The sequence below is a fragment of the Lutra lutra genome, chromosome 8 (assembly GCF_902655055.1).
Source record: "Lutra lutra chromosome 8, mLutLut1.2, whole genome shotgun sequence".
NCBI lineage: Eukaryota > Metazoa > Chordata > Mammalia > Carnivora > Mustelidae > Lutra > Lutra lutra.
In genome coordinates this window covers 60610334-60629365 of record NC_062285.1, presented here as the reverse complement: position 1 = coordinate 60629365, position 19032 = coordinate 60610334, and the positions used below count along the sequence as shown (strand labels likewise).

General features: G+C 39.4%; 1 protein-coding gene across 4 annotated transcripts in view; it reads right to left on the bottom strand.

Annotated features, from left to right (window-relative positions):
• The window catches only part of RPAP3 (RNA polymerase II associated protein 3), a 45950-nt gene extending 30708 nt beyond the window's left edge, over positions 1-15242 (bottom strand). For 2 of the 4 annotated variants that reach the window (XM_047741707.1, XM_047741704.1), the window contains exons 1-5: positions 14942-15085; positions 12102-12285; positions 10798-10938; positions 7782-7904; positions 6823-6950 (exon numbers count right to left, since the gene is read on the bottom strand). In XM_047741707.1, the coding sequence (XP_047597663.1) occupies positions 6823-6950; positions 7782-7904; positions 10798-10938; positions 12102-12254 (545 nt within the window). In that variant the 5' untranslated portion in view covers positions 12255-12285; positions 14942-15085. Of the gene's footprint in view, positions 1-6822; positions 6951-7781; positions 7905-10797; positions 10939-12101; positions 12286-14677; positions 14815-14941; positions 15086-15155 lie in introns of those variants that run through there. The other 2 variants (XM_047741705.1, XM_047741706.1) reach the window with 2 other exon arrangements.
• Between the last annotated feature and the right edge of the window lie 3790 nt (positions 15243-19032).

The window sequence follows — 19032 nt, the reverse complement described above, 5'->3', positions numbered from 1 at the left end:
AAAGACACCTTTTGAGGGACGAAAAAGCCAGCAGGTGCCATTTCCCACCCCTGCCCCCCAGCAGAGGTGCAGAGACACCTGCTGAGGGCAGCTAACCCGGCTAGTCCAGATACACTGGCTGTTTAGCCGGCTTTGCTGCAAATCCCACACCCCTGCGCTGTGGCACCACTGCCCTTCTTGGTCAAACCTGCATTCGTCCCTGTGCAGCAAGAGCCTCCCCCAGAAAACCAGCTCAGGTCTCCTTTAAAGTTTAGAGTTTTAGAAGTCAGCAGGCTTGGCTAGGACAGAATGCAAAGTACACTGCACTGTTTCCAGCAAGAAAGCAACCGGGAGACACACAGCCTGGAAACAGCGACCTGAACACCTGGGAAACTGCTCTTCTGGGAGTGTTTCCCTGAGAGCAGCAAGTGGAGACCCCTTTCCGGGTACAAAGGAACCGTCCCTCCAACCCCCCTTAGCATAAACCAACTTCAGTCAACAGCACAGCACCAACACTGGCTGCCTAACCTGCTTACTACACCAAGTCCCAGCCTCCTGCGCCCCAGTGTATGGCTTTTCTCAGGCAAGTGTGCCTAAGTCCCAGCGCAGCAGGCCCTTTCCCCAGACCACCAGCAGAAACCCCCACACGCACCACGTCTACTGACCAGAGAGTTTTCTGCAAGGTTTCAGTTCTAGTGGTAGTAGCAGCAGCAGGTCTCATTTAACAAGCAGACCAGAGCACACCTAGTTAAAACTTGCCATACTCTGGCCAAGGTTCAAACACTGCCCACAGCAGGCAAGAAGAACCTCTGCTGATACCTGACCTGAGGGACAGAACAGCCAAACACAGCAGCAGAGTCCACGCAGCACACACCGGACACTCCCGGAGCACCACGCCCTGGACACTATGTGACCTCTTCTCCAGAAAGCTAGGAAACATCACAGGCTTTTCTAAAACACAGAAGACAGAGACTCAGACAAAATGCCAACACAGAGGAATTCATCCCAAAAGAGAATGAGAAAAGGTCACGGCCAGAGATCTAATCAAAACAGATAAGTAATATGCCTGACGGAGAATATAAAACAACAATCAAGGATACTCACTGGGCTTGAGAAAAGTATAGAAGACATCAGGGAGACCCTTGCCACAGAGATAAGAGTTAAAAAACAATCAGAATAAAAAATGTAGTAACTGAGATTCGAAACAGACTGGACGTAATGACCCCAGAGACGGAAGATGCAGAGGAACAAATAAGGGATACAGAAGATAAAATAATGGAAAATAAAGAAGCTGAACAAAAGAAAAGAATTATGGATCACAAGAATAGACTTAGAGAACTCAGTGACTCCATCACACATAACATTCATACCATAGGAGTCCTAGATGAAGAAAAGAGAGAAAAGGAGGCAGATTTATTTGAGTAAATAATCACTGAAAACTTTCCTAATCTGGGGAAGGAAGCAGACATCAGAACCAGGAGGCACAAAGAACTCCCACCAAAATCAAATGAAATAGGCCAACACCAAGACATATTGCAGTTAAATGTGCAAAACCTAGTGAGAAAGAAAAAATCCTAAAAGCAGGCAGAACGAAAGAAGCACCTAACTTACACAGGAGACCCATAAGGCTAAGTGGAGATCTCGCCACAAAAACCTGGCAAGCCAAAAGGGAATGGAATGATAGATACATTCAACATGCTGAACGGGAAAAATACGCAACCAAGAATATTCTATACAGCAAGGCCGTCATTCAGAATTGAAGGAGAGATTAAAGAGTTTCCCACACAAACAAAAACTAAAGGAGTTCATGACCACTAAACCAGCCTTGCAAGAGATATTAAGTGGACCTCTGAGTGGGAAAAAAAGACCAAAAGGGACAAAGACTAAAAAGTAACAGAGAAAATCTCCAGAAACAACAACAGAAGTAATAAAATGACACTAAATTCATATCTATCAGTAAGTACTCTGAATGTAAATGGGCTAAATGTTCCAATCAAAAGACATAGGGTGTCAGAATGCATTTAAAAAAAAAAAAAAGACCCATCTATATGCGGCTTACAAGAGATTCATTTTAGACCTAAAGACACTTGATTGAAAGATTGAAAGTGAGGGGATGGACAACCATCTATCATGCAAATAGAAGTCAAAAGAAAGCTGGAATAGCAACACTTATATCAGACAAACTACATTTTACACCAAAGACTGCAATAAGAGATGAAGAAGGGCACTATATCATAATAAAGTGAATTATCCAAAAAGGAGATCTAACAACTATTAAATATTTATGGCCCCAATGTGGGAGCACCCAAAAATATAAAATAATAACATAAAGGAACTCAATAATAATACAATAATAGTAGGGGACTTTAACACAGCACTTACAGCAATGGACAGATCACCTAAGCAGAAAATCAACAAGGAAACAATGGCTTTGAATGACACACAGACCAGATGGACTCAATAGATATACGCAGAACATTTCATCCTAAAGCAGAATACACGTTCTTTACAAGGGCACAGGGGACATTCTCCAGAACAGATCACATACTACGTCACAAATCAGGCCTCAACAAGTACAAAAAGAATGAGATCATATCATACATATTTTCTGACAACAACACTATTAACCTTGAAGTCAACCACAAGAAAACGAAGGAGCACAAATACATGGATGTTATAAACAACACCCTAGTAAAGACTGAATGGATCAACCAGGATATAATGAAGAAATAAGAGAATACAAGGAAACAAATGAAAATGAAAACATAATGGTTCAAAAGCTTTGGGATACAGCAAAAGCGGTCCTAAAAGGGAAGTATTCAGCTATGCAGGCCTACCTTAAAAAGCAATAAAAATCTCAACTATACTACCTAACCTTACACCTAGAAAGGAGCTAGAAAAAGAACAACAAACAAAGCTTAAAACCAGCAGAAGAAGGGAAATAATAAAGATCAGAGAAGGAATAAATGATACAGAAACAACAACAAAAACAGTAGAACAGATCAATGAAACCAGGAGCTGGTTCTTTGAAAGAATTAATAAAATCGATAAACCCCTGGCCAGACTTATCAAAAAAGAAAAGAGAAAGGACCCAAATAAATAAAATCACAAAAGAGCAAGGAGACATTAACAAGCAAGACCACAGAAATACAATTATAAGAGGACATTATGAAAACTTACATGCCAACAAATTGGACAACCGGGAAGAAATGGGTAAATTTCACAGAAACATATAAACTACCAAAACTGAAACAGGAAGAAACAAAAAACTTGAACAGACTGATAACCAGCAAAGAAACAGAATCAATAATCAAAAATCTCCCAACAAAAGTCCAGGACCAGACAGCTTCCCAGGGGAATTCTACCAAACATATAAAGAAGAGTTAATACCTACTCTTCTCAAACTCTTCCAAAAAAATAGCAATGGAAGGAAAACTTCCAAATTCATTCTACGAACCCAGCATTACCCTGATTCCAAAACCAAAAAGTCCACTAAAAAAGAGAACTACAGGCCAATAACCCTGAAGAATATGGATGCAAAAATTCTCAACAAAATACTGGCAAATCAAATCTAACAGCACATTAAAAGAGTCACTCACCACAACCAAGTGGGATTTATTCCTAGGCTGCAAATATTTCCGTATTTGCAAATCAATCAGCATGATAGACCACATTAATAAAAGAAAGGATAAGAAACATATGATCCTCTCAACAGATGCAGAAAAACATTTGATAAAGCACAACATCCATTCATAATAAAATCCCTCAACAAAGTGAGAACAGAGGAAACATACCTCAACATCACAAAGGCCATCTATGAAAAACCCACAGCTAACATCCTCCATGGGAAAACACTGAGAGCTTTTCCTCTACAGTCAGGAAGAAGTCAGGGATGTTCACTCTCACCAGTTATGTAACATAGTACTAGAAGTCCTAGCCTCAACAATCAAGACTACAAAAAGAAATAAACAGGATCCAAATCAGCAAGGAAGAAGTCAAACATTCACTTATGCATATGACATGATACACTATATAGAAAACCTAAACAACTCTACCAAAAAATTGCTAGAACTGACACACAATTTCAGTAAAGTTACAGGATACAAAATCAATGTACAGAATACTGTTGCATTTCCATACATCAATAATGAAGCAGCAGAAAGAGAAATCAAGAAATTAATCGCATTTACAATTGCACCAAAAACCATAAGGTACCCGGGAATAAACCTAACCAAAGAGGTGAAAGATCTGTACTCTGAAAACTGTTGAACACTTAAGAAAGAAACTGAAGAGGACACAAAGAAGGGAAAAACATTCCACACTCATGGATTGGAAAAACAAATATTGTTAAAATGTCTACACCACCCAAAGCAATTCACACATTTAACACAATCCCTATCAAAATACCAACAGCATCTTTCACAGAGCTAAAACAAACAATCCTAAAATCTGTATGGAATCACAAAAGACCCCAAACAGCCAAGGAAATCTTGAAAAAGAACAATAAGGCTGGAGGCATCACAATTCCAGACTTCAAGCTATATTTCAAAGCTATAGTCTTCAAGACAGTATGACACTGGCATAAAAACAGTCATATAGATCAATGTAATAGAATAGAAAACCCAGAAATGGATCCACAATTCTATGGTCAATTAATCTCTGACAAGCCAGGAAAGAATATCCAATGGAAAAAGATAGTCTCTTCAACAAATGGTGTTGGGAAAATGAAACAGTAACATGAAAAAAAAAAAAAGAAAGAAAGAAACTGGACCACTTTCTTAGACCATACACAAAAATAAAAGTCAAAATGGACAAAAGACCTAAATGTGAGACAGGAAACCATCAAATGCCTAGAGGAGAACACACGCAGTAACCTCTCTGACATTGGCTGTAGCAACTTCTTACTAGATATGTCTCCAGAGGCAAGCAAAACAAAAGCAAAAATAAACTACAGGGACTTCATCAAAATAAAAAGCTTCTGCACAGCAAAGGAGGCCATCAACAAAACTAAAAGGCAACCCAAAGAATGGGAGAAGATATTTGCAAATGACACATCTGATAGAGGACTGGTATCCAAAAATCTATAAAGAACTTATAAAACTCATAAAGCACATAATCCAGTTAAGAAATGGGCAGAAGATATGAGTAGACATTTCGCCAAAGAAGACATACAAATGGCCAATAGACACATGACAAGATGCTCAACATCACTCATCATCACACATTAAAACTACAATGAGGTATTGCCTCACACCTGTCAGAATGGCTAAAATTAACAACACAGGAAATAACAGGTATTGGTTGAGGATGGGCAGAAAAGGGAACCCTCTTACTCTGACAGTGGGAATGCAAACTGGTGCAGCTACTCTGGAAAACAGTATGGAGGTTCCTCAAAAAGTTAAAAACAGAACTACCCTACATTCCAGCAACTGCAGTATTATCTAGTTACCTAAAGGTTACAAAAATACTGATTCAAAGGGTACATGCACCCCTATGCTTATAGCATACCAACAATAGCCAAATTATGGAAAGAGTCCAAAAGTCTACCATAAAATGGGTAAAGAAGATGTAGTATATACACAACAGAATATTACCCATCAAGAACGAAACCTTGCCATTTGCAATGATGCAAGTGGAGCTAGTGTATTATGCTAAACAAAATCAGTCAGAGAAAGACAAATACCACAGGACTTCACTCATGTGGAATTCAAGAAACACCACAAATGAACATGGGCCAGGGGGGAACAAACCAAGAAGCAGACTCTTAACTATAGACACAAACTGAGATTTACTGGAGAGGAGGTAGGCGAGGGAATGGGTTAAGTGGTGGATATTAAGGAGGGCACTTGTGATAAGCACTGAGTCTTACATGTAAGCAACGAATCACTAAATTTTACACCTGAAACTAGTATTACTCTGTGTGTTAACTGGAATTTAAATAACAATTTGGAGGGGGAAAAAATGAAGATTCTACCTCCATTTTCAAGGAAAGAAGAAATAATCTTTTTATGATTTATGATTCCCAAATGCTAGTCTGCAGGCAAGTTCCAGAATTTGGGACAAGTTTTTACTACGTTATGATGAAAACTGGGAAAAGACAGGCCATACAGTAAATTCTTAAAATGTCAAATGATTTCATTAAAAGACCTTTCCAGGGGCACCTGGGTGGCTCAGTCATTAAACATCTGCCTTCAGCTTAGGTCATGATCCCAGGGTCCGGGGATCAAGCCCCACGTTGGGCTGCCTGCTCGGCGGGAAGCCTGCTTCTTCCTCTCCCACTCTCCCTGCTATTGTTCCCTCTCTTGCTGTGTCTCTCTCTGTCAAATAAATAAATAAAATCTTTTTAAAAAATAAAAATAAAAAATAATACTGCCAAACAGCCTTTTGTTCAAGAAATTATAATGACAGCTAATGACCATATGTTTGTTTTACTAGGCTTAGTTATGAGAATAAAAAGTAACACTAAAAAAAGGCATCTAAGGGGACGCCTGGGTGGCTCAGTTGGTTGGACGACTGCCTCTGGCTCAGGTCATGATCCCGGAGTGCTGGGATCGAGTCCCGCATTGGGCTCCCAGCTCCACGGGGAGTCTGCTTCTCTCTCTGACCTTCTCCTCGCTTGTGCTCTCTCTCACTGTCTCTCTCTCTCTCTCAAATAAATAAATAAAATCTTTAAAAAAAAAAAAAAAAGGCATCTAAGGTTCCTTCATGAATTTTCACAGCTTAGTAACTCAGGCCTTTTTATCGTTCATATTATGTCACTGCCTGGACGTCTGAAAGATTTTTTTAAAAAATCAGCCTCCATACACAGTTAAAAGAGTCACACACATTATGTGAATCCCTTACTTTTTCAACCTAAAGTATGCTGACGCTCTGTTTGTTGGCAACACAGGATTATACGGATCAGCATCCATGCCTTTGGTGTAGCATTCAATTGCTTCATCATATTTTCCTTGTTTGAAGTATTTATTGCCCTGAAAAAGCATATGGGATCAGATATATACCGGCAGAGAATTGCAGAACCATTTTCTTTCAATATTATGCATCTCTTTCTAACTCATTAGCTCTGTGTTCAAGGATAATAGGTAAGAAAAAAAAATTAAGCAGAATGGTCTTTCAACAAATGCTGAAATTCACTAGTCACTGTATGAGCATAAGCCAAAAAAGCGTTGGCAGAAAAATGAGTAACATACCTAGCATTATGCACTTTTGATTTGACAATAACCCACAGAAATGTAACAAAAGAAAGACATCAAGATGAGGTTTAAATAAGAATAATAAATAAATAAGAATTCCACCTTCTTAAAAAGCAATATAGTTTTATAATGAGGCTTTCTAAAGAGAGATGTTTAACATTTCTAAAAAGTAACCAAAGATGACCTGTGATATGGAGGAGTGGAATTTAATATTCATGTCAAGATTCACACTCTGATTTTAAGTTACTTTAGTCTACTACAAAAAAAAAACCAAAAACCTAAAAGGACTCATACAGTCCATGCAGTTTACATATAATTCATTTAACATTCATAACAATCCACTGAAGTTTAGTAATACTATTAATCTTATTTTTACAGTTAAGAAAACTGAAGTACAGGTAATTAAAGAACTTGTCACAGGATCTGAACCCATACAATCTGGTTTCAAAGCATATACTCATAACCAGCAAGTTATACTGTCTCTTGATATAGATACAGCCAGTAACAAGTTTGAACACCCCCTAAACTACATTGAAGAGATACTGAGATCCACATAATTTTCTACATATCCTGCTTACACGAAGGAAACAATGCTAGCCTAAGGAATACCTTTTCTTTTAGAGCAAGAGCCTTTTGTGAATCTACGTGAATCCCATCTTCTTCTGACTCTGATTCTTGAGACACAGAATCATGGGTATTTTCTTCTTTATCAAGCTCATCAAGGATACTGTCCTGAAATTATAAGTAGAACAGTGCTCATAATTACATGACCATTAAAAAAAGAAAAAGTAGACTGAACAGAACTTAGGTTGTAATGATCTAAGGACCTGAAGGCCTACAGTTGCTTTCAATCCAAGTAGCCTTTAATTGTTAGGATTATCTCCAGAGAAAAATGTACCCTTGTTTAGAAAACCAAGATCCAGGGGCACCTGGGTGGCTCAGTGGGTTAAGCTGCTGCCTTCGGCTCAGGTCATGATCTCAGGGTCCTGGGATCGAGTCCCGCATCGGGCTCTCTGCTCAGCAAGGAGCCTGCTTCCCTCTCTCTCTCTGCCTGCCTCTCTGCCTACTTGTGACCTATCTCTGTCAAATAAATAAATAAAATCTTTAAAAAAAAAAAAAAAAAAGGAAAAAGAAAGCCAAGATCCAAACCACTTGAAGAATCTAGCTTTGAAGTCATGAAGTAATATCTAAGTCAACAGAGTCTATACCATCCCTAAATTACAAACTATTGGTAGTGAGGTATTTATGGCTTGACATACACAAAGTTTGGAAATAACCCCAAACTAATGTAATAAAGAACCAATAGCCAAGAAAGGGTTTTTACTAAAAACCTTTTTTCTTCCTTATTCTCAAAACATGAAAAACTACCTGTAAAGCACATTAACTCCTAATCGTCACAAAAACCTATGAGGTAAGTATAATTCCCCATGTTTTTTTTTACTGAAAGGAACCAAGACTCAGAGGTTTGTTAACTCAAGAACACTCGGCTAATGAGTGGCCAAGTCAGGATTTGAATCGAGGCAAATCTGCATCCTCTGAAGAGCTCTCAGTGACTATGTTATATTGTCTCTCAATGAATTCCAAAATTCCAGCTGACTCTATCAAAGAAAATACATAATATACTAATCCAACAATTCCCAATCTCTTTTGGATCACCTATTCTTCTAATGGTAATGAATCATCTCATAAATCCCATCAGGATTTTTAAATCATGTTTATCATATATGATAAAAGAATGGTTTTTAGTAAGAGACTTTAAAACCAGTAAGTGTTAAAAAGTTCATTAAAACTCATTTAAACAAAAATCTTGATTATATAAACAAAATTTCTTGCATTTAATACCATACTATTTCATGTCAAAAAACCCCAAATCATTGGTAAACTGAGAAATAAAATAAAATCTATGCTTAGTTTCACTGAATGAACATTAAGAGACTGAAACTCAGCTAAGTGTTTTAGTATGAAGATTCTACAAATCCCACCAGCCTCCCAACATTAAAGAGCCAAGATTACCCAACGCTGTTATGCTTGCATGTGTAGACCACTAGCAGCAGCAGCAGCACACTAAAGCAGCTGCTCAGATCTCAACTCGAGTGGAAAGGTAAGTAAACACCTACATCTTGTATAGATAAACGAAAATGACGTCAAGCAATGCAGTACATCATGATGGCAATGGCCACACAAAGGAGTTCAATCGATATCTGTTGAATGAGTAAATGACTGTGTAGAAAGCACCTCTCTCAGAAATGATCTAAGGACGATGGCTCTCAGGAAAAAGCTTATAGGAAGATACCACCTTAAGAAAAGGAAAAAGCTATATAATGAGGGATAAGGTCACCAAAAAATGAAGGTAGACTACATAATACTCAGCAGAAAAAATATGTTCAGAAAGTATCATTTCCCACAGCAATAAATCCAAGACTAAAATCATACTTCTCTTACATCGCAACAATACTGAAGCAGATGGCAAACTATTTAGTTAGTAGTCCCAGCTCTAACTTAAGTCAATTAGCCTTGGCTTCATTAAGAAAAATACAACTCATCTGGAAAACTTTGAGCAGTGTCTTCTAAAACTAAATATATATATAAACTATGACCTGGCAAATTCCCTCCCAGGTGCTTATATCCATCAAAAGACAAAGAATGTTCATAGCAGGTTTATTCATAATAGCCCCAAACTGGAAACAACCCAAATGTATGTTTATAGGAGAATGAATACACAAATTGTGATATATTCACACAATGGAATTCCAATCATCAAGGAAAAAGAACAAATTATTGCTACTTAATAATATGAATCAATCTCAGACAATGCTAGCAAACAAAACCAGACATAAAAGAGTGCATACTGTATGATACATTTATATGAAATTCCAAAACTGACAAAACTGATCTATGAGAGATCACAATAGTGGCTACCTTTGGGAGGTAATCAAATGAAAAGGCAGGCTTCTGGGATGCTGGAAATGTCTTCTATCTTGATGCGGATGGTGGATTCTCAGGTATATACAGGAGAAAAAAATTCAGGAAGCTATACACTTAAGATTTTTGCCCTCTACTGTATGAGTTTAAGAACCTCAAATAAAAATTTTAAAACAGAAAAGTCCAAATAAACATAAAAATCAGAAGAGTGGTTAGCTATGGGAGTAGAGGGAAGAAAAGATGGGATGGGGATGCAGTATTTTTGAACTCTGGATGCAATGGTGGTTACCCAAATCTACATGTCAAAAAATGGCATCGAACTGTACATATACTGTGCCATTATCAATTTCCTGGTTTTGACACTATACTATAATTAAGGAAGATATAACCACTGGGGTAAACTGGGCGGGGAGTATGCTGGACGTCCACGTACTATTTTTGCAAAAACAAAGAAGAAAAAAAAATTGAAAAAAAAAGAAAGGAATCCTGGCTGTTTTAGCCAACTCATTGAAAGGGGGCTTCCGGAGAAAAAATAATCTAGTTAACTGAAAAGCACTGTAATTAAATTTGGATTCACATAAAATAATCTTTAAGTGAAAGACACAAAGGTAAGAACTTTATTTTTCATTTAACCCATCACTCTTAGCTAACTCCAAGACAGTTTTATTCAAATACTAAGAAGCACATAAGGAGATTAACTCACCACATCAAGTTTTGCCCATGCCTCATAATCATAAGATTTTATCCTGTTTTTTGTGTTTTCATCTTTGGTTTTTTTAGAAGACTCTTTAGGCTTGCCTTTCTTCTTTTTCCTAAAATTCCCATTTCGAATAGGAGGTAAATTCTAGGGATGGGAAAAAAAATAAACACACAATGTTTGAGCACTGCTTTCCTATTACTTTTCTGTATAACTACCAATGCTTTTTGTTGTTGTTGTTTTTTAAGATTTTTACTTATTTATTTGACAGACAGAGATCACAGTAGGCAGAGACGCAGGCAGAGAGAGAGAGAGATTGGAGGAAGCAGGCTCCCTGCGGAGCAGAGAGCCCAATGCAGGGCTGAGCCGAAGGCAGAGGCTTTAACTCACTGAGCCACCCAGGTGCCCCTATAACTACCAATGTTTAAAATGCTCACTAAATTATATTTTCAAGAAGTACTTTTATTTTTTTAAGGGCTTAAATATACCAATTTACCATCTTCACTTAATTCATGCTTGAAAAGTTTAATTCATGCTTTGACAAATGTTGAATATTGTTTAGTCACAAGGAAAGTATTATCTAGAAATTTTAATTATACATTTAATTTGCAAACCTAAATTCACACTTCCAAAATTGACTGATTTTCAGCCTTACTACAATGAATTAGCAGCAGTGCAACAGCAAATTGAACTGCCTCTACATCATCAGTATGAAAAAATTATCCATATTTAAATGCAGTCTTAAGAAAAACGTTTGGGGGCACCTGGGTGGCTCAGTGGGTTAAGCCGCTGCCTTCAGCTCAGGTCATGGTCTTGGGGTCCTGGGATCGAGCCCCGCATCGGGCTCTCTGCTCAGCAGGGAGCCTGCTTCCCTCTCTCTCTCTCTCTCTCTCTCTCTGCCTGCCTCTCTGTCTACTTGTGATCTCTCTGTCAAATAAATAAAATATTTAAAAAAAAAAAGAAAAACATTTGGTTGAACCTACGTAATCTACATGTTATGTTAATACTGTATGTTAAGATATCATTAAATATATAACTATATACATGATCTGTATCATATATATACTTAAATATCAAATTAAGAATTATCATATGGACTTCCTTTCTGTAACTATTGGCTAAGCCTTAAAATGTCTTAATAGAGTTAAAACAATTATTACAAAGACTTAAGAAGCAGAATTTTTCAAAATGTTGACAGCTGGCAAATCACTTCAGTTTCAGTATTTTCAGAACATTTTAAAAGGTTGTGCTTTATTTTAAATTAAATAGTTTTGCTGGATTCTGAAGTAGGACTTGATTAAGAAACTTACCTCTTCAGGAACACCATTCTGTCTTCTTAGTTCCATATCCTTCTGTTTAATATCTTTTTCCCAGTTTTCTAAATCCCTCATAAAGTCCTGTAATTCTTCTGCATTTTGCTTCACTTGTAGCTGTAATTCAATTGCTTTATTTGTCGAAGTCATTGTGGCCTGCAGAGTTTTGGCCAACCAATCTCTGACATGAATGAAAAGAATTATTTGTTTTTGAAGCATAGCTAATTAATGAGTTTTTACCACTTCATAAATGGCAAAAACACATGCATGGGGGGGGGAGCCTAAAGTGATGATGAAGAAAGAAAACATCAGTTTATTATTTAAATGAGTCAATGTTTGCTGAATGAACAAATGAAAAATAGACAAGTCTGGACATCACTGCAATGCAATACCAATGAAAGGCAATGAGGGGGAAATCCCTGAAATTTGCAAGTAGCCTATGGTAGCAGACTCTGCTCATATCCCATTTATAAATTAATCCGAATTATCTCCTTTACTCCTTTTCAAAATTTATTCAACTTCTGCTATGTGACAGGCCATGTAAAAGCAAGTAAGAGGGGGAGACAAACCATAAGAGACTCTCAATCTCAGGAAACAGACTGGGGGTGTCTGGAGGGGTGGGGGTGGGAGGGAAGGTGTGGCTGGGTGATGGACATTGGGGAGGGTATGTGCTATGGTGAGTGCTGTGAATTGTGTAGGACTGATGAAACAAATAATACTTATATGTTTAAAACACACACTCACACACAAGTAAGACAAGGTCCCAGGTCTAGTGGAGAAGGAAACAAAATAATCAAGTACTGAGCCACAAAATATTATGCTAGACAGGGTTTTTCAGCCTTTGGACTATTGACATTTTGGGCCAGATTAATTCTTTGTGGTAGAGGGTCTGTCCCTATGCACTGTAAGATAGATGGCAACACCCCTGGTGTGTTCCAACTACGTGGCAGTATTCTTCCTCCCCTCCAGACTGTGACCATCAAAAATGTCTCCAGACATTGTCAAATGTGACCTAGAAGGCATATTAACTCCTGGTTGAGAACAAATGTGCTAGAAGTACATACAGATGCTGTGGGGCTGACCACAAATGACAGGCATAAATCAGATGGTGGAAAGGGTGGTGGGTTCCAGGAAAGAGTCTCCAGAGGTGCTATAACTAGCCAAGTTTCAAAGTGGCCAGCCAAAGTGATTAACCATGGAGGAGTGGGCAGGCATACCAAAAGACTAAGAAAGAGATGATGGAAGAGATGGCTGAGGTGGCTATGGACAGATCTCAAGACTCCAGGCCGTGAGGTCTGAAAGCTATGAAAAGTATCCTGGAGGTAAAATAAAAAGTACCTGATGACTGATTCAGTTGAGGAGCGGGGGACCAGAGAAGGACCTAACCAGTCTTAGATGCCCACCTTGGAAGCCTGGAGAAATTAGTAGTGGTATTTGAGTCAGAGTCACAATTTTAAAAAGAAAAGAGGGGAGCACCTGGCCCGCTCAGTCAGTCAGGTGAAAGTGCCACTCTTAATCTGGGGTTATGAGTTCAAGCCCCAGGTTGGGCATAGAGATTACTTTAAAAAAAAAAAAAAAAACCAAAAAAACACACCTTTTTTTTTTAAAGGAAAGAAAAAGAGGTTTCAGAATTGGAGGACAAGAAGAAAGACAAATATTGCAGTTTGGGGTATGCTGAATTGGGTACTTATGGGACATGAGGACGACATATCCAGTAGATAGTTACATAGGATAGAGATATAAATTTATAAATTTGGGTGTCAGTAGCATAAAGGTGGAAACTACAATCAGGGATATAGACCTGCTTCATCACTGTGACTACTGGGTTGGGTAGGGAGGGGGTGGAGCCTGCAAAACACTACCATTTAGTGAACAAACTGAGGAGGAGATGCCAATACAGGAAAACTAGGCAGCAACATCTAGAGAGCTTGGAGGAAAACTTGCAGCGTACTGCCACAGAAAAGAATTTCCAAAAAAGAGTTCTCACTTTGAACAAAGGCTGGCAATGCCTAATGACACATAGGTAGCATAAGGGGAAAGAAGGTGCACTGTACTTAGACATATAAAGATTTATTGAGAGTTTCGATGAAATTTAAGAAAAGGATGGACATAAAATGAGCTATGGAGTAAATGAGATTATATGGGGATTAGCATAATTCTGTCTTTAATAATCTAAGATTACTCACGAGTAGAGTCTGGCAGAAGAGGACGAAGAGAATCAAGGTAAAAGAAGATCTAGGAAAAGGGATGACTGATAGGGGAAAGTCCGCAAAAAGGTGGGAAGGGACTCAACGCTTAAGAGGAGTGGGGGAGTAGCACGGGAGAGAGAGCGGAAATTAGAAACATCACTTTCCTAATGGTTGCAAATGCAGATAGGTCTTCTGAACCCTTGCTTTGACTTACAACCTAACTTTAACCTTCTTTTCAGAAAGTGCCCAAGTTTGATCACACATGTGTATCTCAATAAACGAAATCAGTGAAGTACTTTGCTGGGAACTCAAAAATAGGAATAAACGCAGCAAGCCCCTGAGATGCTGCAAAGGGTCGAACCCCTTTTCCATTTCACTCATCACCTCTTCTGCTCCCAAAGGTACAACTGGTCCCACGGAACCTACGACGGAGATGGAGTCCGAGCAGGGAACCAGAAACTTCCAGTGCCGGGGGGGTATCGCTTTCACCCTGGGTATCCGGGCGAACACAGCACCCCCACGCCGAAAGGGGGCGGGCGCCCCGCAGTTCTCCAAGGAGGGTGGATCTGCGATCGAATCACCGCCAATCGGCCCAATACCCCGGGCAGCCGGAGTGGAGGGACGGTCGGCGGAGCAGATCCTCCATACCTGGGCGCGCAGGGCGAGCCCCTTCCGGAACGGAACGCTCACCCGGGACGCCGCTACCCTGGACACCGCCGTGCCGCCGCGTCCTCGCCTCCCGGTTCACGCCTTCCTACCCTCGCCTCTCCCGGGGACTACGGCCGCGCACCCTCTTTGCGACAGGCCACCCTCAAAGCCTCGACGGCTACTGCAGCCAGCGATAAAGGTAAAGCCGGCTCACCTCACTAGGCCGTTACTGCCCGCAGGGCCGGACCCCAAGCCCGCAGCGTCTCACGCCGAGCCCCGCCTTCCCGAGCTTTCCCACAAGTCCCCGCGTGCCCTCGCCCCGCCCCTTGGCGTCCGGGCGGAGCGTGCGCAGAAGGGCAGATAAGGTACGCCCCTCTTCTGGGGGAACAATTAGAGAATTGACAGGTGTATTAAAGCCAAATCTGACGCCTTGCCTGCTTCCAATATGGCTAAACTTCACAGGAGACAACCCAAAGCTGCAGAGTCATCCTGACTCGTTCTGATTTCCAAAATAATAACGCCTTGAGTGTTAACTAGGAATCCCCTCAGAACAATTTTGGCCCGAATAGTTTCCTTGCGGGTCGTTTCTCTAGGTCACGACCTTTGTAAGCATGATCATCTCAGAAAGGTACTGTTTCAAACAGACTGTGTAATCTTGGAACTCTGACAATTATGAAGGTTTTTGTTTTTTTTCTTTTCCTTTAAGTACTTGGCAAATCAGTTCTTCTGTCTCTTTTCCTCTTTGCAAGTAAACTCTCCTTTTTCTAAGTGTATCTACATCTGAGTCTTTCTTGGACGTGTGTCAGTATTAAGGTCTGTCTTTAGAAATGCCCTGGCTTACAAAGAAGAAAGAATGTGAAGTTTTTAGTGCTTCTTGCTTCCGCTTACCGTATGAGTGAGCTTTCTTTCCTTTTCATGACAACGCTAAAATTGTAAAATAGGGCGCCTGGGTGGCTCAGTTAGTTAAGCAACTGCCTTTGGCTCAGGTCATGATCCTGGAGTCCTGGGATCGTGTCCCACATCAGGCTCCCAGCTTGGAGGGGAATCTGCTTCTTCCTCTGATCTCTCCCCTCTCATGTTCTCTATCTCTCTCTCAAATAAATAAATAAAATCTTTACCAAAAAACAAAAACAAAAACAAAAAAACCCTGTAAAACAAAAACAATGTCAACAGTCCATGAAAACAAACAGAAGCAAACAAACCTGTCAGTTTGAAACAATTCGATGATCTCAAACATTAGCCCCAAAATCCAGTTCAGTGACTCTCAGTCTTGGCTGAACTTTGGAATCATCTATGTGACATCAAAAAAAAAAAATAAAATAGGAGCACCTGGGCAACTCAGTCCATTAAGGCTCCTGCCTCTGTTTTCAGCTCAGGTCATGACCTTGGGGTCCTGGGATGGAGCCCCAGTTAGGCCCCATGCTCAGCAGGGAGTCTGCTTGGGATTCTCTCTCTCTCCCTCTGCCTTTCCCTCCTGCATGCTTTCCCTCTCTCTCTCTCTCTCTCGCCAAGATAAATAAATAAATCTTTTAAAAAAATACTGATGTCTAGGTTTTGTCCCTAAAGATTCTGATTTCATTAGTGCAGCGTAGGCATCATTAATTTTAAAGCACAAAGATACAACTGTGCCTTTGAAGCTGGGAATCACTAATCCAGTTAATGGTCAATGAAAAAACACCCTGGGGTCCTCTCTTACAAGGGCATACTATTAGGTCATCTTTCCAACTATAAAATTATACGGTATCTTTGTATTTTAACATAATAGTAGTCAAATCATTAGGTATATGAGGCATGGGAATGCCTTTTTTGGTTTTGTGTTGGAAAACTGAATTTTCAGAGTTATTTTGTGTTTTAAAATTAATAATAATTTTATGGATATTTATGGATGTTCTTAACAAAAGCAACTGTATTTTTTTTAAGGATTTTATTTATTTATTTGAGGGAAAATGAGTGAGAGAGAGCATGAGAGAGGAGAAGATCAGAGGGAGAAGCAGACTCCCCAGGGAACTGGGAGCCCGATGTGGGACTCGATCCTGGAAGTCCGGGATCATGACCTGAGCCGAAGGCAGTTGCTCAACCAACTGAGCCACCCAGGAGCCCGCAACTGTATTTTTTTTTTTTTTAATGAATTCTGTCAGAGTCAGTTGAGATGAGAGAGAAGGGGGCAGCCAGCTGCTCTGGTAAGACCTCATAGACGCTTGGGTGAATCCTCCCTTCTCTGTCTCCCTCTTAAATCACATAATAGATAGTTTCTTAGTGAGTTCAGAAGCAAAGTGAAAGGACCAGTTGAATGGTCTTGATGGCCATTGTTACTTAATTCTGAGACTTGCATTGTTCTAAAAAAAAAAAAAAAAACCCAAAAACCAAAAACTATGCCTCGATGATAGCCTTCGCTGTTGTGAGCTCAGACATGGGCCATTCTTTTCTGGATTACAGACCTTCCCACTTCCGTTGACACATCTTCAAATAGTTCTCACCAAGATTGATAAATTGTGCCTTTCTTTTATGTCTCTTTTATTAATTTCTTCTCTTAGTGTGAATGAACTCCAGTCATCTCATTTGCATTTATTGTTAGTATCTCTATAGTCACTGTTGAAAATATATGTCTTCTCAGAGTGGAAATATATGTGAAGAGTAAAATGCTACAATTAATGATTCTGAATGATGTTAATTTTGTGTTAATGTCCCAAACAATTATTGAGATCTTTCAAGCAGCTAAATAAGGGAACATTCTGGCAGTTAATATGAATCTTAAGAAAGGGAATATGAGCTAAGTAGCTTTATTTAGCAAGAACATTTATGTACCTTGGGACTTCCTGTTACAAACTGTGTGAGGTTTGATTGCATGTAAGATAAACCCCAGTATAAGAGTGGCTTCAACGTGAAAGAATAATATTTCTCTTTCAAGTAAAAGAAGACTGACTATAAGCAGTCCAGGGTTGGTATGATCATTCCAGGGTCAGACCCATGGCCCTTCTACCTTGCTGTTCCCACCATCTTCAGTACCTGGCTTCCCTGGTGGCTGGATGCTCGAGCTCCCACCAATCTTGTCTTCAATCCAGAAAGCAGGCGGGGGCAGAGTAGGATGTAAATTGTCTATAATGTACCCCCTGGCCTTTAAGAACTCCCTTTTGCCTGCCACTGGCCAGGACTTAGACACATGGCCACTCCTGGCTGCAGGGGAGGTTTTTACTCTTGGAAGTCATGGTGCTCATCCGAAAACTAAGAATTCAATGATTAAGGGAAAACAAGAGGAGAGCAGGTATTGAAGGGAAACCAGTCACTTCGACCACAGGCCTTCATAAGTATTCTTTGGAAGTTTCCTTCTGTTCTTATGTTTACTGAGAGTTTTTATTATGAATGGGTGTTGGACTTTTGTCAAATGCTTTTTCTGCATTTATTGATATGATTGTGCAGTTTCTTGTTTTTAGTCTGTTGATGTGCTAGATGACATTAATTGATTTTTGCATAGCGAGCCAGCTTTGCAGACCTAGCATAAATCCCACTTGGCTGGGGTACATGATTCTTTTTATACCTTTTTGGATGCTATTTAACAAAATTTTGTTGAGGATTTTTACATCTATGTTCATGAGATCTATTGGTCTGTAGTTTTCTTTTCTTGTAATGCCTTTGTCTAGTTTCGGTATTAGCATAATGCTGACCTAATAAAATTAGTTACGAAGCATTCCCTCTTTTTCTATCCTCTAAAAGAGATTGTAGAAAATTGGTTAAATTTCTTCCTAACTATTTGGTAGAATTTACCAGGGAACCCATCTGGGACTGGTGTTTTCTCTTTTAGAAGGTTATTAATATTACTTATTTCTTTAATAGATATAGGCCTATCCAGATCATCTATTTCCTCTTGTGTCCTTCAAGGAATTCATTCATCTAGGTTATCAAGTTTAAGAGCATAGAGCTGTTCACAGTATTCTTTTATTATCCTGTTAACTGCCATAGAGTCTGCAGTGCTGTTCTTCTTTCATTTTGATGTAAGTAATTTGTATCCTCTCCTATTTTCTTAGTTAGCTTGAGTAGAGGCATATCAACTTTATTCATCTTTTCAAAGAACTAGTTTTTACTTTCGTTCATTT